The sequence below is a fragment of the Vipera berus genome, assembly GCF_964194415.1.
Source record: "Vipera berus genome assembly, chromosome: 1".
Taxonomy (NCBI): Eukaryota; Metazoa; Chordata; class Lepidosauria; order Squamata; family Viperidae; genus Vipera; species Vipera berus.
Genome location: NC_138202.1, coordinates 206711908 through 206737318, shown reverse-complemented (window position 1 = coordinate 206737318; position 25411 = coordinate 206711908). Strand labels below are relative to the sequence as shown.

At 39.9% G+C, this 25411-nt stretch overlaps 1 protein-coding gene across 1 annotated transcript; it reads left to right on the top strand.

The window, feature by feature from the left end:
* The first annotated feature begins 1100 nt into the window (after positions 1–1100).
* HSPA9 (heat shock protein family A (Hsp70) member 9) lies at positions 1101–24345 on the top strand. Its single transcript, XM_081346742.1, has 17 exons — positions 1101–1271; positions 3110–3168; positions 4816–4903; positions 4995–5176; positions 6401–6525; positions 7411–7484; positions 8404–8510; positions 9037–9199; positions 10543–10635; positions 12152–12361; positions 13739–13966; positions 14560–14664; positions 16081–16198; positions 17437–17531; positions 18778–18870; positions 21703–21843; positions 23472–24345. The coding sequence occupies exons 1-17, from the start codon at positions 1209–1211 to the stop codon at positions 23562–23564; spliced, it is 2037 nt and encodes a 678-aa protein (XP_081202868.1). The 5' UTR covers positions 1101–1208; the 3' UTR covers positions 23565–24345.
* Positions 24346–25411: the final 1066 nt, after the last annotated feature.

Here is a 25411-nt window from a genome sequence, read left to right as displayed (position 1 = left end):
TTAGGGATTATTATTATTATTATTATTATTATTATTATTATTATTATTATTATTATTATTATTATGGTTAGCTCTCCTTTAAAAAAAGAAACCAAAACAAAACCTACCACACATCCCAAACTATTAAGATTATCCCAAACAGAACCATCAGCACAGCAGCCAAGGAAATGTTAACCATCCAAGGGTTATACCAGGAATAGGACAATGGAACAAATTTCCCTAAATATGTATGCATCCGTGGGAGCCAGAACACAAGATAAAACACGTGATGCAATGCCAAGTCTGCATTGTGCGGGAAAACCAGTCACATTGAGGCTACTACAAAACAAAACCAAAAAAGGAAGGAAGCATCACAACGAAGACAATTAGAATTCATAAGCTCTGTCGATCATGAAAGCTACTTATTTATCCGTATCGGTTATCCATGTATTATTTAAGCCATCATTTGGGTGTTACTTTTCCCCCCTGTATGAATGAATACCCTATTTCCAGGTTTCATTCATTTTCAAATGTCTGATTGAGCAACTCCATCGGCTTTGGCAGAAACGCTCATTGCCTCCCCCGCAGCATTGCAACCCATTTCACCAGCCACTTCTAAACAGCCGGCGCTCGTCATTTCCGGAAGTCTCTCTCTCTCTCTCTCTCTCTCTCTCTCTCTCTCTCTCTCGCTATGCTGACTCAGGAATTCTGGGAGTTGAAGTCCATGAGTCATAAAAGAGCCAAGGTTGCCTACCCCTGCGCTAGCACAATCTCGGGGGCTCTCCTCAAAGGCTTCGGCGCAAACGCGCAGTCATCTCCCCGCCCTTCCGGTTAACGCATCCATCAATCAACCTCCACTTTCTGACCTTGAAGCTTGGGGACTTGCCGCCAGCAGCCAGTGAAGCTGGTCTCGAAAAAGCCTGTTGTGGGATAAGCGTTATTTGGGTGTTAAAGTTAGGGGTTAGTGGGCAAGAGAGAAAAAAAACACACCCACCTGCCTAAAATCTCAGGTCCCGGTTCATGGAAAAATCTACTTTTCCGGGTTTTCGCTGAAGGTCTGTTTTAATCGGGCGACTGGCTTGGACAGCTATAGCTCAGAGAGGGCCTCCGGTCACGCCTCTTTCTCTCACCCACGTGGGCTGGAGACTTCCAGAAAGCCTGAGTCGGCGGCGTGCGTGTTTCTTTTTCCGCTGCTAGGCCTCTTCCGCGGCCTTCCTCCCGCTGCCACCATGTTGAGCGCTGCCCGCGTGCTCGTTCTGCGCCGAGGAGGGGGAGTCCCGGGGGCCGCCCAGGTAAGGCCCGTCGGCGGCGGGGGGGGGGGAGAAGGAGGAGAGGGACGACAGCGCAGCGGCAGTTGCCGGTTCCTTTCCCGGCCGAAGGAAGGAAGGAGTCAAGGGCGTTCGGAGCCCAACCCCCTTTAAACGGCCCCTCTTGTGTGCCCCGTTTAGCCTGTGGCCACCGGGGGACGCCGCCGCCGCCGCGGGACTAGGGCTTGCGGGGCACGACTGTGCCGTGGTTTTTTTTTTACCAGTCAGGAGGCCCAGAATAATTTCGGTGCCAACCCCGACCCCCCCCACCCCGCAAAAAAATGGACCCGTCTCAATTTGCTAGCAGCTTAATAAATGCTCATCGGGGATGCCTCTGGGCGAGACTACGAAGGCGGCGGGGGGGGGGGTCTCCGACGGTCCCAAATATGGGTAGTCGGCGATGGGGCGATTTCTCCTTTTTCCCTCCCCCCGAATCTTTTAGACTAGAGAACAGGATGTATTTAAATGAAGTGTTGGCGTTTATTCAGAAACGTGGATTGCTTCAGGTCTTGGGTGTTTTTGGTTTTGTGTTTTTTTTCTTTTATTTTTCCCCTTTCTCCTTATGCAATAAGAGAGGATCTTTGCGGTCCTGGAGGGGCTGTGCCTCTGATGACTTCTTGTCCGAAAGGCCTGCCCAGTCTGGTGCTTTTTCACAGGAGAGAGCTGGGTTTTATGGTCTCCTGGCGCCCCCCCTCCCCCCGGGGGACAGCATGGCTGAAGAACGAAGGATTAGACCGGGGGGGGGGGGGAAGGCAACCTTGGCTCTTTTATGACTCGTGGACTTCAACTCCCAGAATTCCTGAGCCAGCCATGCTGAGAGGGGAAGGGAGAAGTTTCCATGCTGAGCCAAGCTGACTCAGGAATTCTGGGAGTTGAAGTCCACGAGTCATAAAAGAGCCGAGGTTGCCGACCCCTGGATTAGAGGGATTAGAAATGCCCCAGCACCATGTGCTGCTTGTCCGGCCACTCACTCAGTGCCAGAAGGAGCACGTGCTCTGCTGCCAGTTCAGCCCAGTAGGCTGGTGAAGCAGCGACTTGGATTCGGTGGGCTGGCAGAAGGGGAGATCTTCTTTCTCGGCTTTCGTGAACCATTTTTTGTGCTTAAAAAATCCACTGTAGAGGCAGTAAAGTTACATTTAAGGCAGGCGTGTCCAACACGGCCTTATGCGACCCTTGGGCAGCTGGCGTAATGCAGGGTCGTAAACTTTTTAACAACATGCGACTTATATACATTGACTGTATTAGATACGTATACAAAATAGGCAGCCCAAAACCATTCCTGTTCGCTCAGTGCGGCCCAGCATGCCAAAAAGTTGGACACCCGTGCTTTAAGGTATCTTGGTTTATAGTATAATTTTATGCTGTTTAAAAAAAATAGCGTAAGGCGAAAGGTCTTCTGTGCCAAAACTTAACATATCTGAAATTATGTCCGTGAACTGTTTAAAATACAACAGTTGCACAGAGATTTCCTTGAAATGTAGCATTTCTTGGGTGTGTTTCTTTGATGACAGTTTTCAGATCTACTGATACTGTAGTTCTTTATGAGTGACTGTGTTCAGGCTTGTTTATTTTAATTTCTACAATTTCAACATGAGCAAGTTTTGTACTCCATGTTTTATTATAAACAATTTCTCTAATACCCTTTCCAAAGGCTGAGGGAAGGGTCTTGCTTAATTGAATGTTTTTCAATAGGATTCTCTCCTCAGGAGAGGCATGTTTTGTAGATAAAGCATGGGAATATGTTGGAAGAAGACAGCATTATCAGTGAAGAATGCAATTGCTCTTTGTAAATACATTGTTATTGGGGTTTTTTGTTTTTATAGGTCATTTGGAATGGTTTAAGTCAAGATATCCTCAGAACTGTAGCAAGGAGGAATTATGCGTAAGTAATAAAGCTCAAAATTATTTTCTTACATATTAAAATGAATAGTTGCTGTTCAGGAAAGCTTTGTAAACCTCATAATATGGATAAACAAGCTTTCTATCCTCATTTTGTGAAAACCATGACACTTCTGAAAAAAATCTGTTCTATTCGAGAAGTGGCAGTAAGAAAGGGAGAGAGGAGAATAGAACTGGAAATCTGGGAATGAATATATAATTGACTGAATCCGATCAAAATGTGCATCTGTATATTTTCTTACTATTTTCCACAGCATTTACGAGTATGAGCCAACATTACAAGATAAAATACAAATTCTTTTTAATGTACTTTTTTATAAGTTTTATTCATTTATAACATAAAATGTGAAAATACAAAAGCAATAGGGGACAACAGTAGAGAAAGGGAAAACAAAAGGCATTGATAAAATACAAATTCAAGACTAGAATTGAAAAATGACTCAGTTTGCTGATGTTCAGCTTTCTGAAATCTTTGGAGATAATACAAAGATGTAATATCCAAAGATTATGACTCGATTATAAATTACATCTAAAAGAAAAAATGAAATTTATTACAATTATACTTACAAAGCATAAGACAGCAAACCATCCACTAGGAGTGTATAATTCAGTATAAATGTTTTTGTAATTGAGGTGACCTGAAAGATGAATGAACGGAGCAAAAGAATAAAAATGGAAGTGATATCTTCAGTGGAGAATAAAACTTATGAGTTTTGTCACAATCTTTGCAGAAAATTTGAATTTTCAGAAAGGATTTGAAATTGCACAGACTGTCCGGGAAGCAATGGCATGCATAAAAAACAAGAGAAAGGGTGGTGCCATTGGTACTGCTAGGAATAGTGAAGTTTGGGCAAGCAGAGGTCAAAGGGGACAGATGGGAATGGCAAGGTAATAGAGAAATTTAAAGGCAAAGCATTACAGGTAGTCCTCAAGTTATTACTGGTTGTTTAACGTTTAAAGAGTGTGGCCTTGGAGAGACTGTTTTACAGCTTGTAAAACAACTTCCGGCTGTTAAATGCCCCTCCCCCCAGTCATATGACTGCATTTTGTGTGCAGCTTGGTTACAGCATCCTGAGGTCACAAGGCAGTAATTTGCCAATTTTTTTAACCACTTTCTAGCAAAAAGATGCCCATTCAGAAGAATGGATTTGCTTAATGACTCCATTATTTGCTTAACAACCATCTTAAAAACAGGCAAAAAATCAGGCCTGGTCATGTGGGTGCCTCAACTTATGACCACAAGGGGAATGGATGGATGGATGGACATACAGATATTACTGTGTTAGGGAAGGGAGTCCTAATTGGTTAATTAATATACATGTGTGTGTGTGTGTGTACACACAGAGCTGTATTGGGAAGGGAGCCCTAATTGGTTAGGTTTTTTTTAAAATGTCAGTGGAATTCTTTATAACGGGTGTCAAACTCGTCACGTGATGTATCGCGACTGCATTGCCGGCAATGGGGTAGGCATGGCTTCAGTATGACAGTATGATGAAACCAGCCCGCAGGCCGACAGTTTGACACCCCTGCTTTAGAAGTAGAAGGTAAACACACCACTTACTCTGCAAGTGGAAATAAAACTAGGTGCTGAATTCCTTTTAAGCTTAACCCACTTACATTTCCCTTTCAGGTCAGAAGCAATCAAAGGAGCAGTTATTGGGATTGATCTTGGCACAACCAACTCTTGTGTGGCAGTCATGGAAGGGAAGCAGGCAAAAGTGAGTCAAATCAGTTTGCTGATCCAACTCATGATTTTTATAAATTTGATGATTTGTTGCCCCTATCAACTACTCCTTTTGTTTTACGTAGGTGCTTGAAAACTCAGAAGGTGCCAGAACCACCCCTTCTGTTATAGCATTTTCTGGTGATGGAGAGCGATTGGTTGGCATGCCAGCTAAAAGACAGGCAGTAACAAATCCTCACAATACACTCTATGCAACCAAGCGTCTAATTGGGCGGCGATATGATGATCCAGAAGTGCAGAAAGATATGTGAGAAAATGTTTTTGAGTTATTTTTTTTAATTCTTAAAAAAATGAACTACATGTACTTATGATCCATATTTTTCTATGCTTAGGGAGTTAAACAAGAGTTGTTGTAACTGAAGTATGTGAAGTTTCACCCACAATTGTGTTCTAATTTGTTGGGATAGTTGCTGGAAGGAGATTTAAGAATTGTGGTGTAGTGATTTAGAATGTAGTATTGCAGACTAACTGCCATGAGTTTGATTCTCACCAGGTCAAGGTTGACTCAGCCTTCCACCCTTCTGAGGTTGATAAAAACCCAGATTGTTGGGGGTGGTATGCTGATTCTATAAACCACTTAGGGAGGGCTGTAAAGCACTATGAAGCGGTATACAAGTCTAAGTGCCATTGCTGTTATGATCTGGGTGACATGGTGGCATGTACAAGTTTCATAATTTTAGGAATTCAGAATGTTATTATTTCTCTGTTTTGGAACCAGAGTTTTCGTAAGTAGGATTTGAGTTTTCAAAATCCACATGCTTTCCAGATTTAATCCTAAATAGTGTTGATGGGAGATCATAAAGAAGCAGTTAACATAGAGTTACATAATATTGGCTTGCTATTTTTTTTCCACTGAGGGAAAATTTATTATCGGGGTTTAGGGGTAATATTAAAGTAATAGTATATGCTAAGATTTTACAGCCTGCTAGCTTTGATCTTTTACCAAAGATAATATTAGTCCAACTCTTTGAAAGTTGTGACAGTTTTAAATTGTAAATATTCCTTTGACTCAAGCTTGATTCCTGGGGTCTGACAGTAATTTTTTGCCACAAAGCATTAGGGGGTGAGGGATTCTGCAGGCTAAAGGAAAAACATCTTCATCTCTTCTGAAGACTTTTATTCCTTAGTCCTTTTAAAAACTATTGTAGTGATGGGAGGGCGGAGGAAAAAGCTTCACGGGATCACAGTAAAGATTCTTGGAGTAAAAAATTTAAACCCCCCCCCCCATTGCTAAGATAAGCAGAAAGTGCAGGGCTTGTCATTTGACATGCAGAAGTCCCACCCCCTCTCGATCAGGGGTTCTGTGGCCTAAGAAAAACCTTGGCTTAGCCTATAGCTCTGGGAGTTCTGCTAATATTTCATTTAATTACTCACCCAAGTCGTCTTGTGATTATGCTTTTCAGATCAGAATTAGCTAGGCGTTGTCACAAAGTGCTATGCTCTAACCTTCTGAAAACTTGTGTTATTTCAGCAAGAATGTCCCTTTTAAAATTGTACGTGCTTCCAATGGTGATGCCTGGGTAGAGTCTCATGGGAAGCTCTATTCTCCAAGCCAGATTGGTGCTTTTATTTTAATGAAGATGAAAGAGACTGCAGGTTTGTACAGCAGAATTTTTGTGATTGGTCTAAGCCTTTATTCTAATCCAATTAACTTACTGATGGGTAAAATGTGATATGCCATTCCAAACTCACACTTAAATTATTTTGGGTTCTGCTAGTTTGATTTGCAGCAGAAAACTGCCCTGATATATGATTTGTCTGAAGGACTAATTGGGGAGCTATAACCTTTTTATGATGGGTGTGGCATCTTTTCTGCCAATTAATCTGCTCTGTTCTTAAAACACATCGTGATTCTAATTCCAAAGGAGAAGCAAATCTAGAGCTTGCACTGGCTAACTTTCGACTGGTATCCTTCCTATATATTTTGCCTGGGGTAGTTTTTGAGGGCAAGCTCAACATTGCAATTAGTATAAAATATTGTTATCAGGGTCCGAGAGGTCTGAAATGCTGGCTATAATAGTTGTCAGCAAGATTCCAGATCCAATTCTCAGTTTTAAACTTGCTTTTAAAGCCTAATACTTAGTACCGTGCTTGTAAAGGGCTGCTTTTCTTCTGTACAATCCTACCATATTTTAGGGGGATTTTCTGGCACATGCAAGTAAAAGACTCAGGGCTAGCCTGAGAATTAGACCCTCTTCTTATTGGCTTGCCTGTCTAAGTCTTTCTTAAATACTAGTTTTAACTGATATTGTAATTAAAATAGGTTTCACAAAGTATTCTATTGATGCTCACTAATGTGGATGTCAGTATTGCCTTGTTTGCATCTTTCTTTTGAAGCCCTACCCTAATTACATTTAATTCTAGTGAAACGAAATATTAAGCAAATCTGTAATACTCTTCCAGGTTCTGAGGTATAGTTACCCATATTTCTACCCAGATTAAAATTTTGGGACTATTTTAATAGTGACCTCTCTTCCGTAGAAAATTACCTGGGGCATCCTGCCAAAAATGCTGTCATCACAGTTCCTGCTTATTTCAATGATTCCCAGAGACAGGTATGGTTGCCGAAATTGGGGTTCCAGTTCTCTTGATGGAGGGAGAGAGATCAGAAGGAAAGATGTTTACAGTTACTTCCAGTGGTGGGATTCAAATATGTGAATAACCAGTTCTCTGTGTGGATGCCGCTTCTGGAAGTCCATTCTGGGCCTGGGCAACAAAAAATTAGCTACCGGTTCTGCCGAAGTGGTGCAAACTGGCTGAATCCCACTCACTGGTTACTTCCACACATGTTCCCTTATGGAAATATTTTGTCAGACATCAGAATGTACTGCAGCTTGCTTTACTTGACAATAGGTATTTGTTTTCATTTATTCAATTTATTTATTCAATCCCACTTTTTCTTCCCCAAAATTAGTATTCAAGCAAGATATAACAAAATAGGGTAAAATTAAAGCTCATCCATCGAGAGCTCAAGAACAGTATGAAGTAAATACTGTATTTCTTCAAAGGAAAGACAATAAAAAAGCTTTCCACAAAAGTGATTAAATAGAAAATATTTCTGTTTCTAATGCTCTGTAGCAAATCAAACTCGATTCTCTCATTTTAGAAATACTGCATATTGAGTTGGTGGAAACCTAGTCTTCAAGCAAATATTGTAGGAACACAGATCACATAACAACTTGTATCTACAGCAATCCAACTTCATCTCTTAAACTATTTTACATCAGAATTTTTTTCTCTAAAATCATAAGTGAAAATAATCCGTAATTCTACTTCCTCTTGCAGATCCTTGTATAGTTTTAGAATTTTCTGGATAATTTCCTAGAATAGATTGAGAATGTATTTGGCTGTGGGTGGAAGGTGACTGAACAAAAGGTTCCTTTGCACAAGCGAGCATAATTGGATTCACCTCTTGTGTTGGATTTTCCCTTGGTTGAACAAGCAGTACCTAATAGATTGCTGTTTTCTTCAAAGGCCACTAAAGATGCTGGACAGATTGCTGGATTGAATGTTTTGAGAGTTATTAATGAGCCAACAGCTGCAGCCCTAGCTTATGGATTAGATAAGGTTGAAGACAAAGTGTAAGTATACAATAGCCCCATGCAATTTGCAGAGTTACTTCATAACCTGTGGGAGTGTGTGCTTCATTGATTTATGTTACCTACTGGAGCAACAGATGTGCTAATCCCTTTAGCTGCCAGCTTCAGTGTGTAGCTTTATATAAAGAGCACTCTTTAAGACCTGTAATGGAATTAGAAGGCTTTCAGGTAAATTTTCAGTTGAATTCCTCTCTGCTTAACAAACCAAGTGATACACATTTATCAGACATAGTAAAAAGTTGAACATGTGTACAAGATAGAAAGGAGTTGAACATACTTACGTATCATTTTCATGCAGAGCGAAGGCTGCTGATGCCAAAAGAACATTATAATAAGGTATCATAAATAGAAACTTCTAAGATCAGTTTATCAGATGCTATGATAATGGATGAACTCTGAAAATCTAAGATTAAATATAGCTCAATAGAACAAATGGAAGAATTTAGTATGAATTGAATGTTCTGTTAATGTGTAGATTTGGTGCTAATGCGTGTCTTTTTCCCCTTAGTATTGCAGTTTATGATTTGGGTGGTGGCACATTTGATATTTCTGTCTTGGAAATTCAGAAGGGAGTGTTTGAGGTCAAATCCACAAATGGTGACACTTTCTTGGGTGGTGAAGATTTTGACCAGGCCCTGTTGCAGCATATAGTAAAAGAATTCAAAAGAGAAGTAAGCATTTTGTATATTTTAAACTGGTCTTCAGGGAACTCTTTCAAGTGTAAATTTAATTTGAAAAGGAAAACTCTGGTACTACTGTAATATTTCAGAATTGTGTTTTACTTAACCAAAATAGCTTGCTGGTTTTCATCATACTATTGTATTCACTTTGTACCGTTATATACTGCTTGTATAATTCAATAGCTATTTTGCAAAGCTTACCTCTGCCTCATAAATATTACTTTGAGGTGGCATATTTAATCTTCAGAGCAGTTGATTTCTTTAATAGCCATTCTGGGTTTTTTTCTCCATGACAGGATGAGTTTCACAAAGATATGCAGGAGGTTTTTCAAATTTGGGGGATTGGGAGTTTAGATCAGTTTCTAACCTTACTGGGAACGGTCTTTGGGCTCCTTTGAGGTCAGAACCCTTCAGACAAGATCAAAACTGCCCATTTTGAAATTGGATTAAAACATTCCCGTTAAGCAGATAGTGCATTTCCTTAGTATTTCATGCAGTTCCTTTGTGGAAAGTACGGAAGATGATTATACGGCAACTGGTACTGAAATTACTCTGTAGAAATGTGTTCGCACATTCAGTAGCATACTGTATATATTGCAGCCCAGACTTATAGATCTCTACCATTATGGATGTTATCTGCATATACTAATATGTTCATTTAATTATCCTTTGTTAAGGAAAAAAAAGGATCCAAATCTAGACTTGGAGAAGTTGCTTGAAGGAGAAATGCATACATACTTACAGGGAGCTTGTTGGATATTTAATAAGGCGTTTGCATTTTGACTTTTATCAATTTATATAAATGAAAGCATTTATTTTTTCAAAATATCCAGTACATACTATTAATACAGTAGCAAGGATAAATTTGCTTCCACCTTCTCTGTTGTGATCATTCTGAATCTAGCTTCTATGCTCACAATTTAATAATTCAAATGCAAGTAGAATAGAACTGGAAATGGTTATCTAGCATTTCTGAGTGGGAATGTATATAACTAGTGGGAACCATAGTATGGGATTAGGAGCAGTGTGAGGCTCAAATATTTTTCTTCGAATGTGAATTTTAAAAAGATTTGTAGCATTTGTCATAATAAGACAAAACCTTCCATGTTACATCACATTTGTTGTAAAGTCACTTAAACGATGGGCTACGCAGTGTTAAGGATTGATGTTATCTGTCTTCCTTAGAATGCAAGAAGAATCAATTTGAATGTTGATTGTGTGATCAGCTGTGAATTATCTGTATTAAGCTTTTATTCTAATGATCAGATTTATTTAACGTTTAATCAAGACTACATAAAGACAGTGAACATCAACATTTGTCCTTTTCTTTTTAGACAGGGGTTGATCTGACTAAAGATAATATGGCTCTGCAAAGAGTGAGGGAAGCGTCCGAGAAAGCAAAATGTGAACTTTCTTCTTCAGTCCAGGTGAGAAACTGAAAATAAGCTACATTTGGTGGAACCTCAGTGGCAGGTTTTTTATGGTGTGGGGTCCACATTGTGAAATCATCTTCCCTCGGTGATGAGGTGGTTATTTCAGTAGGCCTCAGGACTGCAAGGGATGGGAACCACTTGTGAGGTGGTTCTATTATTATTGACAACCCTCCATTTTCTGTTTTAGTTCTGCCTTAATAGTTTTTAATATTTTTAAAATTATTATGTAGTAAGTAATGAATATTTTATATATCATTTTATTGGATTGTGTCTGTGTGTAATGTGTCATGTGTTGTTGTTCATCTGATGTTGCATTTACCTACTTTTAAGAACTGCTAGGGACCAGATGGGTTTTTATTATGTCCTGTTATGTAAAACCATAGAACTCAAAGAGGGTGTACTTATTTTTTCACAAGACTATCACTCCTCCCAGAGAAATGAATGTGTTTGGGTATAGAGCTCAATAATGCAAAGCTTAAAAGTGAAAATGGAAATGTTCCCTTGGAACATGCGCAGATTCTGTCCATAATCCTACAGGGTTTTCCTCATGATATCTCAGTGATATACCTGCACCCAATCAATATTTTGAGATTGCAACTTTTTAATAGAAAAGCCTGCAGACTCCCACTTATTCATTAAAATTGACTCCATTTTAATTATATATCAACCACTGAGTTTATTGTTTTTGAGTCTTGTCTCCATTGTAATACTGTAGAAAAAATACAAATTTTCAAAGTTAATAAAATACTGTTCAGAGATACGTGACAGAAAAGGTAACCCCTAATGGTTTTAGATACTTGCTATCTTGTACTCAAAGGAAAACTGAAATACTGATGGCGGTCACAGGTGAGATGGTATTGTGATTTTCCAGCAATGCTGTGATTTTGAGTTCTGGAAAAAATTGATAGCCATTCAGTAAAATATACTGAACTAGGAATTATTCCCATTGAGATTTACTTAAGTAAACCACACCAAGACAATATATTCTGGATAAGTAATTGGCTTTCTAAAGAAACTATACTTGGGGGCTGCCATATCTATTATGAACAGTAATTCTTTGCAAGATCTGAAGGACGAATCTGGGAACAGTATATCCTGAAGAAAATCTATGCAGTTGCATATCTATGCAGAGTCTACATCAATTTGATGACACATAATCAGTTGCATTTGAAAATTGAATAAAGAATATAGTACCATCTGACATGCATTTTGGTAAATGTTAGGCTTAGATAGTAAGTAGAGGACTGCTTAAAGTTTACTATAGGCATGAAAGCCACCTGGGTGACTTTGGGCAATTAACTCTTTCTCAGCCTAACCCTGACAGTATTATTATTTGGAAAATAGGAGAAAGAAGGAGTAGTTGGTATGTTCACTGCCTTGAGTTACTTATAAAGCTACAAAGGGATAAAAATCAAATAATAGCTACATCACAGAATACTTTTTGAATAAGTATAATTCTAATTCTGATTGTTCTGGCTTATTTCTAACAATTGTTAATTTTGTATTGCAGACCGACATTAACTTGCCATACCTTACAATGGATGCCTCAGGACCAAAACATTTGAATATGAAGCTGTCTCGGTCTCAGTTTGAGGGGATTGTGGCAGATCTGATTAAAAGGACAATAGCGCCTTGCCAGAAAGCCATGCAAGATGCTGAAGTTAGCAAGAGTGACATTGGAGAAGTTATCTTGGTTGGTGGCATGACTAGAATGCCAAAGGTACAATAATTCCCCTTTGACTTTGGTGTACTTGAAGATCTTGTCATTGCAGTTTGGCCAAGTGCCCTTCGGACTATGCTTTGCTTGCTTAAAAAATAAAACCGCAAAAATAAAGATGTGTTAATCAGTAGAGATGGCTGTGTAGAACTAACCTTAACCCTTTATATGCAGTATTATGCTATTTTTCCATAATTGCAGTTATCCTTTCTAAATTCGATAGCTTTGGGATAATGAGTTTACAGATAGTCCTCAAGAATACAACAGGTTAGTTAACAAATGTTCAAAGTTCCAACAGACACACAGCTTCCAGACAAATTGCTTCATTTTGCTGGCTTAACAGGGTCTGCTGAACGCTGCAGCAAGCTTCCGCAGGACTATGCAGAGCTCAGTAAGGCGGCAAAACTAAGCAGTTTGTCCCTAGGCTACCTGACACAAACCCAGATGCAGGGGCCATTTTGTGGGTATGACAAAATGGCTGCTTCCAGAATCATACCATGTCGCCACATAAAAAGCAATCCATTCCAGTGTTTTGGAAGGTCTCATAGCTCTTTAAAGGTAAGTGAGGAGGAGAGTCTTTGGCCTGGTGGGGTGGGAAACCAGTGGGAGTGGGAAAAGGCCTCTGGGGAGCCAAGCGGGTGGGAAGCGGAGTACAGGGCATCTTGCAGGTTGAGGGAGGGCCAGGGCAGGCAGGCCTGGGCCTGTGCTAGGCTCCCAAAAGGAGCCTAAGGCACCATCACTAAGACACCCTGTTCTCCACTTAACAACCTGGGCATTTGTTTAGCAATTCATTGGGGAGAGCAATGACGGGAGGGGGTGGTGGTAAGATGAGATGCCTAACAACTCTCAGGACATGCATCTATAATGCGTAGGTTCCATTGTGGTTGTATCTTGAGGACTACCTGTACTTTCTTCAGAGATCTTTTAAATTTTTGTGGGATTTTTTTGCCAGTATATCAGCAATCTATTCAGTGTGTAAATTCTGGAAGATATTTAAAGCATTAAAAGGGATTTTCAGCTTGAAGGGGTGGGCTATTTCTTGAGTTTCTGGGAAGGAGCAGTAATTTCACTGAAGGAATGTAGCATCTTCTTACAAATGGCCATCTATTATGCTTTTTTCATGTGGATTAATTTTGTTGACTGGACTAGTGTTATTCTGGGCATAGGTTACTGCAAAGTCAAAGAGTAAACGTTCCACATCTAGCCTATGACAGGGCAAACGGAACAGTCCTGTAGGATATTACAGTGGTTTTGCATACTTTTATATCTTGAGTCTCCAAATTCCCTGTTCCTTTCAAGTGCTGAATCCACCTGCCATATTCTGTGCTCGGTGACCATTTTCTGGAAGTATTGCTGATAAATATGAATGTGTCCATACAGGTACAGCAGACTGTACAAGATATGTTTGGACGTTCTCCCAGTAAAGCAGTAAATCCTGATGAAGCTGTTGCTATTGGTGCTGCCATCCAAGGAGGAGTGTTGGCTGGAGATGTCACTGATGTGCTGTTGTTGGATGTCACCCCACTTTCCTTGGGAATTGAGACTCTAGGTGGAGTTTTCACTAAGCTTATTAATAGGAATACAACTATCCCAACCAAGAAGAGCCAGGTGAGAAGATGTGTTCTTAAAAGTTTCTTAATATTTGAAACTCATCTAAATTGAGTCATTGCTGCCCTATTCTCTCTTGCGCTAACCATTCTGCCATTATAAATAATCTTAAACTTACAACCATATTTGAGTCCAGAATTTTGATTGTAAGTTGTTCAGGTCGTAAGTTGAGTCACCACATGACCAAACTTGATTTTACAAGTGTTTTTACAACAGTCATTAAGTGAGTCACTGTGGTCATTAAGTGAATCACAGAGTAAATAAGCAAGCCACATGGTTGTGAGTCCGAATCTGATTTATCCGATGGATTTTTTTTTGCCACAAAATGAGAAAGATGTTCCAAAATGTGATTACGCGACTGTGTGATGCTGCAACCGGTTGTCAAACTCCTGAAATGCAATTATGTGTCTGTGGGGGTGGTGCGGCACTTGTAACTTCACGTTTTTCTGGCATTTCCTGTGTTTTCTAACAGTTCATGGAGCAGGTACTGAGGTTCCATTCTGTTACTTGCAGGAAATTACCTTACCATGTTACTTAGTTATATGATTGTTTTAGGTAGCATTGATGGCATGAATTGTTCTTTGCTTCCACAGGTATTTTCGACAGCTGCTGATGGGCAGACTCAAGTAGAGATCAAAGTTCATCAGGGTGAACGGGAAATGGCTGGTGACAATAAACTACTTGGCCAGTTTACTTTGGTATGTTGGAGTTCTCCTGAATGTATTTTTAAATCTAAAATAATAAGTTATCAATGAAAGGAAAGTAATTTTTTACTTTTCCTATTAAAATACAAACCTTCCCTAGAACAGGACAGTATATTTGATGAAAATTCTTCGTTTAAATTTCTTTAAATTATTAGGTTTGGCAGATAAGTATGGAAGCAGATTGCCATAACATTAATTTGGTTAAAGAAAAAAACAACTAACTGTTATTACACCTCATGATGCTTTTCTGATAACATTTTTCTAATGTAAGTTATGGAATCTTGTGCTAGGAAGGCACCTATAGTAAAAATTTCCTGAGCACAAATACCGTATTTTCCGGCGTATAAGACGACTTTTGAACCCCTGAAAATCTTCTCAAAAGTTGGGGGGGTCGTCTTATACGCCCAGTCGCCTTATACGCCGGAAAATCAATGGGTGGCGTCTGGCGGGAGCCGGCAGGGCAGTCCTGCGCACGCGCGCACTCCCCGGCTGCTCCTTAGCAGCTGGGGAGTTCGCGCGTGCGCAGGACTGCCCTGCCGACTCCCGTCCGACGCTCTCTAAGGGAAGTCCTGCTCCCGTCCGACGCTGCGCTTCCGCCGGGCGGTGCTGGCCGAGATGAGCCAGCAGGCAGCCGCCGTGAGCGCGGCGCTGAGGGGCAGCAGCCCCACGCGCAGCAGCAGCCGCCGGCTCAGCAACAGGTCCGAGTGCAGGAGCCGCACCGCCAGGCTGCCCAGGAAAAGCAGCCACACCAAGAGGCTGCACGCCCAGTCCAGCTCCATGAGGGGCAGGGCGGGAAGCCGGTCGGGAAGAGGGACCGGGAGCCCGGGCCGAGCGCGCCTCGGCCGACGGTGAGAGGGAAGCGGCACATGAAAAAGAGGCTGCGGGCGGAGCTGCCCCGCCCTGCGCCGAATGGGAGAAGTTCAAGGCCTGGGGGGGGGAAAGCAGGTGGGGCGCCGGCCATGGCGGGTGGCGGCTGCCCTCCGGCACTGCCTGCCGCCCAGGAAACGCTGCGTCTCGGGGGCCAGCAGAAGCGCGGGAGCAGTGGGAGGGTCGGCGGGGCCAGTCGGGCCTTCGCCTCCTCTGCGACGGACAGGGAGGGCAGGGCATGTAAGTATTTTCCGGCGTATAAGACAAAAAACCTTGAAAAACTTCTTAAAAGTAGGGGGTCGTCTTATACGCCGGGTCGTCTTATACGCCGGAAAATACGGTATTAGAATTGTAAAGAAATATGTAGTGAGTAAAGATAACTTTTGCTTTAGGTTACTGTGATTTCTCTTCAGATTGGATAAATCTTTTGCTTTAGTGAATAATACGTCATACCAGCAACTTCACTCTAGTTTGCTTAGAAAGACAGTTGATTACACCAATGGGTCTTCTCTAAGTCAATAGTGCTGCATCTTGTGATTCCAGGTTGGGATTCCACCAGCCCCACGGGGAGTGCCCCAAATCGAGGTAACGTTTGACATTGATGCAAACGGAATTGTTCATGTATCCGCAAAAGACAAAGGTACAGGACGAGAACAACAGAGTGAGTACTTGGATTGTTGCTGCTTTAAAGACTGAAGGGCATTGTTGAGAGCCTACTATTGCAAAAAGCCAGCTAGGAGGATAAATCCAGCAGAGTTTGTTACAGTAAATTGCCAAAATTTAGTAATAATTTATCATTGCATTTTCTGCCAAGTTTTCTTTTTTCTAGAAGTACTTAATACAATCTTTGAGTTTTAGTAGTTGGGCAGAATCAAGCTTTGTGTGCTATGATGCAATTATCAACACATCATTCTGAAAAGTGTGTGGAAGATTTTTGACTGAGCACAACACTGAGGTGGATAACTGGTATAATTTTGAAATTATAGATAGTGCTCTTAAAGATGGCAACCAAACAGTACAGGTGGACCTTGCTTAATGACCCCTAGTGACTGCTTGAAGTTATGATTGTGCTGAAAAAAATGACTTATGATTAGTCCCCGCACTTATGTTCATCACAGTGTCCCTGTGATGACATAATCGCAATCTGGGTGCTTGACAACCATCTCACACTTATATGACTGCCCTGCAATCATGTGGTCGCCCCACTCATGACCTTCCCAGCATTCCAAAAAGCAAGGTCAATGGCAGGAGGTCACAAGTCATGGTTACTCAACAATCGTGAGTTATTTGCTCAATGACTGGCAAAAAATGGGTGCAAAATTGGGTGCAGCCACATGATGCCTCCTTTAACAATCACACCTCTTAACGATGAAAATTATGGCCCCTATCGTGATCATAAGTCAAAGGCTTATGTTTATGCTAAAATGATAAGACATATGAAGTAGGAATTGTTAGCAATACTTTACCTAATTTACATTCTACAGTCATAGACTGGCAGGTAAATTGTCTAGTAAAGCGGTTCTCAACCTGTGGTCCGCGGATCCCTGGGGGGCTGCAATGTCACAGAATCCGCTAAGTCTTGAAGAAATGTTATGATTTAAATAAGTTGGGTGGTCCGTGGCCATAAAATGTATTTAAAAGGGGGTCCGTGGGGAAGAAAAGGTTGAGAAGCACTGGTCTAGTAAAAATAGATTCAAGTGGGAGCCTAGATGGTCATTAATGTAGACTAGTTTAGTCAACTTAGAGTAGCATTCCCAAACTGGTGGTTTTCCTGATATAAAATCTTACCCAGGTGTGATTGTAATCCTTTAGTATGAAATGTTGCAGTCCTGCTGCGTGTTCCATGTTGAGTTCAATGACAATGTTCTGTAAAAAGGAAATCCTTTTACTTTCCTGTAGTTGTGATCCAGTCTTCTGGTGGTCTTAGTAAAGATGATATTGAAAACATGGTAAAGAATGCAGAAAAATATGCAGAAGAAGACAGGCGGAAAAAGGTAATGTTGCCAAGATGGTTTCTAGCTTATTGGGCTGAAATTTATTTCAAATAAAAGTCACCTATGGGCAGCATGGAGAATGGCTTCTGTGCTAACATCATCTGCACTGCATTTGTACTAATTAAGAACACTGGTTTCTATTAGCTGGGCTTTTTTTAGAATGTTCTTTCTTAAATGGTGAAATAATTGCATAGGGAAGAATGACGTTAAAATAATCTGAAAGTTACAAATGAAAAGTGAAAACTAACAAAAAAGTCCATCAAATCAGGAAGGTAAGATTTTATTTACGTAAAATTAATCTTCGTCGTGCCTGGCATCACAGCCAGTATTACTCATGGCAAATTCCATGCTTGTAAGAATATAGTTCAGCATCATATCGAACTCCTTAGCTATAATATTTCTACCTCAAATTGCATTGACATATATAGTATTTTGAAACCGGAACAAAGCAATATGTAGACAAAACTAAATCACGTGACTTAAAGAGCCTTCAAATTTCTGATTATAACAACATGAAAAAAGCTAATATCCATCCTTTTGAAATATTCTTTCAGGGGTCTGGAACTGCTTTCAGTTCACATCTTGTTTATGCAGATGCTGAATGCAACACAAATTGCAAACTGGGTTACTATATAGTCACTGCTTTTTAAAAGAAAAGTAAAAGTGATTCAGACGAGGAACTGAAGAGATCGGTGCTATTTTTCATGCAAGTTAGGATGGGTTTTCTCCTAGAAATATTTTTTTGGCCTTTTATTTTATACTCCCAACTTTATTTATCCTTAATCTTTAACCATGTGAAGCAAAAATAATATACATTCTTCCAAGTATAATGACATCTTGACGTATCCCAGGACTTTTTTTTTAACAAAATGCCCAAAATATCTCTTACACCTACCAGAAATTTTAATGCTTTCTGTGATAATATAAAATAATATGAAAACATATATTTGCTCCCAAAAAGGAAATTCTTGAAAAAAATCTTTTCCTGAAATCTTTAATTTCAAAACAGAAACACCCTCCCCCCCACACACACACGTTCTGCAGTTATAGAAAATAAACACTACTATGGTAGTATGGAAATAGTAGTATGGTACTATGCAAACATTTCCATCAATGGAATGTGTGTTTGCACATGTTTAGCTAGGTTTGGCTTCCCTTTCAGGAGTTTATTCATTGTGCAAAACATTAAATAAATGTCTTGTTGGTAGGATGATGTTCCGTCTTACAAAGTTACTGTTTTCTTTAGGAACGTGTTGAAGCTGTAAACATGGCAGAAGGAATAATCCACGACACAGAATCCAAGATGGAAGAGTTTAAAGATCAGTTGCCTGCAGATGAAGTAAGTCTATAGTGTTGCCTTTTTATAAAAGGTTTTTTTTTAATCTAAAATGAACACGTACGGATGTGTTGTGTTGCTTGGGCATGTTTTACGTAAGTCTACCATCTTCAATTTGTTTTGAGAATGCAACTTAGGAAACTTACTTTATTACTAATTTGCCAAATTTCTTTCATCTGAAAAAAGATAGTGTCATTGAATAAAAATTGTGGTGCATAGGAAGACCTTATAATAGAAAAACAGGAAAAGTCATAGGGACAACTCACATTTTCAAATCAGAAGGAAATATTTGCAGATATAGTGCTTTTCTATCGTAATGGGTTAGGTCAGTTGAATTGGCAATGTCTTGTTTTCCTCCATTTTTATTTTGCATAAAATACTATAGGTGATAACACTCACTTCTTTAAAAAAAAAAAGCATTAGAGCCCCTGAATCTTTCCATCATCTACCCATTTTCCAGCTTTCTACCAGATTGCTTTGCTTCTGCTCTCTTAGGGAAAGATTCTTCTCCTTATCTACCACAAATATCTTGATATTACGATGATATCCAAATACATCGGAAAATATAATTTTCTCAGTGTTAATTGATTTTGCTGCTACTAGAGCATTAGGAGCAAAAGAGTCTGCATTGCTAGCGGTAACGCAGTTATCAGGCAAGTGAGTGAAACGTAGCGGTCAGACACAGCTTTCTGATTTAAACCATTGGTATAGTTATATCGCATTTGGACTTGAACAAAAGTTTAGCCTCACTACAGATGAAACTGGGATAAGAAGGCTTGCCCTTTTCCTCAAAATTATTGATGGTATGGGTAGTCCTTGCTTATCAACTGCTTTGTTTGGCAACTGTTCAAAATCAGGTGTTGAAAAAATAGCTTTCCAACCAATGCCCACATTTACAACTTTTGCAGCATTTCTCAGTCATGTCATCACCGCTATACAGTACATGTTGCCCTATGCCTCACCTGTTTTTCATTTTTTCCCCCTCTTGCAGCTCAGAGGCTGGAGAAAAAGGATTACAAGAGAGTCAGCAGGTACACAGTGGGAAATATACATCAAAAGCACAGGCAGCCACAATTGTGCTATCCAAACAGACCAGTGTATTCCTATTATGTGCCTTCTTACTCTCTTGTAACCTCTTCCTCAATGAATGTAAATACAAACATTAATTCTATCCTTGTTAATTATTCTAGCACTAGTGGGAGTAGTCCAAAGAGCAGTGGAGTGAATAGGAGGCAAACAAATTGAAACTGATTAGTCTTTTCAGTTTCCAGCCACTATCCTAGTATCAGGGTAAACATCCACCGGAGGGGGGGGAGGGAGGGAGAGAGAAGGAAAACACAATTTTAGTCACACGGTTTCCTACTTAATGACTGCTTTACTTAGTGCCAGTCTCAATTGTGGTCACTAAATGAAGACTACCTGTAATAAAGCTGAACTCATGAATTTATTCTTAAGATTTCCAATTTGCTTTTTTAAATTCTTTTTTTGTTTAATTCTTTCCCAGAGCATTTCCTTCAAAGAACTGATTCCTAGGGATTACTATCCTCTGTGACACTTGAGTTTTCCTACATACATACATACATACATACATACATACATACATACATACATACATAAAATCAAATGAATGTATATGCAGAGTATTGAAAAGTAGCACATTGAAAAAATGTTCTAGAAGAATTCCCCAGTTAAGCTAATTTTCTGTGTGCATCAACATTTTGTATTAGCATTTTGTTGTATGAATCCCTCTTGTATTCTACATTGGCATGCAGCCCAGGTTGATCACCTTAATTAGATTAGGCAATATGCTTGCTACAATTGATACTGCTTCTCCAAGAAAGCTAATTTTACAGCTTACCTTTTTTGTGAATCATTGAATAATAAAAGGAAAATGGCATCTACCCACTACAGTGTAACAGATGGTCTGCATTAGGCATCTATACCTTTTCTCTATAGATTGGAACACCAGGGGCTTCCGTTATATACTGCTCAAGATGGCTAGATATCCATCTGCTTAGATTTATGAAGGCAGCTGTGCTTTTCCAGACTCTTACCTTGTATCCAAGATTTAAGGTGGAGTTGGGAGGAGAGAGGGCTTCCATCTTACAGGCTACATGTGATCCGCAAATCTTCCTGTTAACGGTCAACAGGATTGCAAATAAAGCTTGCCTTTTTTGAACCCATCCTCAGTTTTCTGCATCTGTGGAAATTGGGATTGAATGGCTTTGTGCTTTTTCTTAAACGTGAAGAATGGTGGTTCCTTTGTCCATCTTGAAGTAGTCTTTGTGTTTCTAGGAGATGGCTTTGCGTGGTGGTACCTTGTAGGTCAAGGAAAGCTGTTCACGTGCTAAAGGAGAAATGTTCCTAAAAGGCCTGTAGTTGCCTTTGGTGAATAGGCAGCTTTATAAAATTGATTAATAAAATTTCCCAAGTCATGCACCCAGATATCGTCTAATCTGCCACATACATCCAAAACCAATAATTTATTATGGATATTACAGCTGTAGACTACTGAAAGTAATTAGACTTGCATTTTACTTTTGGTTTTATCTTTCACAAACATACTTTCCAACTGTTTGGGGCTGCAATAATCAACAGGAAGAACTAAATGGGGATTAGCTTCATATCAGAATATTAGTAGACACGGTCAGAGAAGAGTTTTTATTTCTGAAGTCTCCAATTATGAATATATCTGTGACACCTGATCATCAGTTATGTGGCCTTCTAAAGTGATTTAAGTTGATTGTGTCTTGCTAATACATATTACATGATCTTGCCGTATATTCCACTAAAAGCTGCATTTTTATTTATTTATTTATTGCAATTCCTTTATAGTGCAGCAAATTGAAGGAAGAAATTGCAAAAATGCGGGAGTTACTGGCTCGTAAAGATAGTGAAACAGGCGAAAACATCCGGCAGGCAGCAATGTCCCTGCAACAAGCATCCCTGAAACTTTTTGAAATGGCCTACAAAAAGGTAGGAGGACAACATCTTGAAGGATCTGTCTGGGCAGAGAAAGACCCAACTTCACATCCCAAAACTCTGTGCCAATGACTTTCAAAAGGAACACCAAATGAATGAAGGAAATGTAAACACAGCCAATACACTGCTAATCATTATGTGCTAAACTAATGATAATTTAGTAATTATATCTCATATTTTCTCTTAAGAACCTAAGATTGTATTAATAATCTTTAATTCTGCCTTCTCTCAAGTCCATTATCTTAATCGTTACTGTGTTTCCCCGAAAATACAACCCGGAGGTTTTGTTTTGTTTTTTTGTCTCCAAAAGAGGCACCAGGTCTTATTTTGGGGGGTAGGGGATGGGGTGGGGGATGTTGTCCACTCATCTCTTGGCACTGGCAGCACTGCCCAGCCGACCCACTTCTCCACCAAAGGAGCAGCTTCATTCTGCAGCTGAGAATGGAGCTCCGGCCTGCATTTTGCAGTCCGGCCTTTCCGGAAGGCCTCTGCAGCTGATAACTGAGCAATGGATTGAATCCATAACTTGGTTCTCGGCTTCAGAGGGCTTCCAGAAAGGCCTGACTGTGAAATGCTTTCCTGGAGCGGGGAAAGGGGGGCACAGAAGAAGTGGGCCAGCGAGGAGAGGCCTGGCTGAAAGGTAAGTGGGTGCGGGGCGTGTGGTACAGCTTCACCCTCGCCCTAGCTTAATTTTTAGGTATGCGCCTCGCCCCAAAACTAGGGCTTATTTTCGTACAAGGTCTTACTTTCGGGGAAACACGGTAGTTAACATGGTTGATTTTGACTCAATATGCGATACAAGCTTATTGTGCAAATTGAGCCAGTAATTTATTCAGCAAGTCATATTTAACTAATGATTCTTAGAATACATTTTTGTTTTGCTATTGTGTAAGGTTCTGCACAGCATGGCAGGACATATAAATCATAGCACAGAATAATTTTTTGCACATTCTTTTTTATGTTATTCTGTGCAGTTAGTTACACATTTTCACTGCATGCTGTTAGGGGTGGAGTTTTTTCTCTTATAGTCTTTTGCTTGGAAAGTAAGAGCCATAGCAGTGCTCTTAACATTAATTGCAGTTACAGGTTAACTGGCTTGCGCATGCTCACAGGTTTTAAAATATCTCCAGTTTCATAAAAATTAATATCCCTTTTGGACAGTTGCATATCACTCAGAGTAAAAACAATGGTTTATCTTTTTCAGCATGAGAGTTAAGAATGCAGTACTGAACATACATATATTTGGTCCCTGTGTTCTTGAGGCATTTGTGTCCCTCCAGATGTTGCTGAAGTGCAACCCTCAACATCCATCCTATCCTAGGCATTACTCTTCACCTTGTATTTAGATCAGCAGTCAAATGTATAACTAAAGTATTAAAATTCCATTTATCTTCAAGTTTGAATTCTATTTCAAGAATGCAGAATGCTTCTGTGATAGTAGTATCACAATATCTAAATGCAGATGTCTTCATTCTGTTGTTAGAGGATCCCAAGCATAATACTCTTCAAAAGAGAACGCTGGTTGAGGCGACTCTTCCCACATTCTTCTGCCCTAAGTTGTCCCTTAGGGCAGAAGAACACTCACAAAACTGAACCAATACCGTGCTTTCTTCTCTTCACAGATGGCATCAGAGCGAGAAAGTTCTGGAAGCTCACAAGGCTCGGGCTCACATGACTCGGGAAGCTCTGGGGATCAGAAGGAGGAAAAGCAGTAAATTGCAGTCTTGTGTAGACTGGAACAGAAAGAGGACACTATTCCACAGCTTCATAGCCAAAGGACTTTCCTGAGCAGCTGTGGACTGATTTATGTCTTACTGTGTTTTTGCAGTATTCTATACATACTTTCAGAAATGTATAAATTTAGTCAAATTGCTATCTGATTAAAAAAAATGAATGCAAGATAACGTTGAGAGGCCAGTGACAGTTTTCACTGAGAATTCCTGGCACTCTTACTTCTGAGCAGAAGGAATTGGCTTGTTTAATTTGAAGGTCTAGAAACCATGTCTCAAATTCAGAGCGGGAGTAGGATTCATCACTGCTAAATTGTGAATTCCATCCTTAATAACGGAGTCTCCTCTGGGAACAGGTTTCTGCTTCTGGGAAGAGATGATATTGGGACCTGGGGTCATCACCTGACAATTTACTTGGGAAAAGTATAAGCAGATCTACACCTTAGCTTTAATATAAAAAATGTGACTTATTTTAATATAGCTACAACCACAAGACAACGTGGATACTCCATGCATTGTTTTTGTAGCCTTTCTGCTCTGTCCAGTGTCTTTTTCCTTGCAGGAAATCTGATTCCCTATTAATAAATTGTTCTCAGTTGACCAAGTCTGTGTAAAAATTTGTTTCCTTGCCCCAATATTCCTAGATACCATGCCTGCTGTAGACCTAAGTTGCATTTTTTTAACATTTTCATAGGTAGTTCCCACAGGTGGTAATGTATATGAATGTAATCTTGCAGAATCCAAATAAAAGTTATATTGCCCTTCATGCTTCTTTGGTACTGTCCTTATCAAATGAGACACAAATTGGGGGTTATTTCACCTCTGTTAATGTGTGTCTCAGAAAGCAAAATTCTTCGTTGCTGATCTGCTATACAATTTTGCAAATGTACTAAATGAAAAGAATAAACATTTTGAGCTAATACAACTTGCTCTGATAAAAAGTTGTATCTGACAACATTTTTTGTGCTGCATTTATGACAAGGAAGGGTAGGGAAGCCTGGCTGTCAAAAAAGTTGGGTATCTTTATGAAGCAGATGCACATGTGTGTGCGCACTTTCAAGCCAATTTTGACTCTTGGCAATTGCCTGAACAAATCTGCATTTTTCTTGGTCAGGTTTTTCAGATGTTGTTGGCCATTGCCTGTTTTTATAGTTTTTTATCGTTTTAATATGGTGTTTGGGTTTTAGCAAGTAGAATGAATAGAGATTGGAAATAAGATCAGAAGTCATACATCCCGTGATACTTGACAACCCTGTCAGTGACAGTTGCCAGTCATTAAGTGAAGACTGCTGTAGCCATGTAGTCCCTAGATGCGTACTAATCTGTAGAATTTAATAAGTAGAAAAAAACATCCCATTTAAATCTGGTGTGGAGGTAAGAGCTTAAATTTTGCTTATGTTGCAAGGATCAGAAATTTAAATGGCATCTAGAGTATACTTGATAGTAACCAATATGTCAGACTATCATAAGCATTATGAAGTGAGCCGTGGTGGTGCATTGATTAGAGTACTGCAGGCTAACTCCACAGTCTGGAGTTTGATCCTGACAGGGCTCAAGGCTGACTCAGCCTTCCATCCTTACAAGGTAAGTTAAAAAAAAAAGATTGTTGAGGGCAGTATGCTGACATTGTAAACTGCCCAGAGAGTGCTGTAAAGCACTGTGGAAAGAAATAAGTTTAAGTGCTATTGCTATTATTGATTAGCAAATTAAAATAGCTAAAATCTCCATTGTCTATGGAGATTCTCACTCATCCAGGTCATGGTTGTCCCAAAAGTGTTTTTCAAAAGGCACCTGGATTTTCGATTCTACCAGAATTGAAGCTTCTTGGATGA

What these genes read in the sequence shown, in the direction of transcription:
- HSPA9 (XM_081346742.1), top strand. Translation starts at nt 1,209, where the DNA reads ATGTTGAGCGCTGCCCGCGTGCTCGTTCTGCGCCGAGGAGGGGGAGTC. An exon ending in TAAAAGAATTCAAAAGAGAA is followed by an intron (nt 9,200 to 10,542) that starts GTAAGCATTTTG and finishes TTTTCTTTTTAG; the next exon opens with ACAGGGGTTGATCTGACTAA. An exon ending in ATCAGTTGCCTGCAGATGAA is followed by an intron (nt 18,871 to 21,702) that starts GTAAGTCTATAG and finishes ATTCCTTTATAG; the next exon opens with TGCAGCAAATTGAAGGAAGA.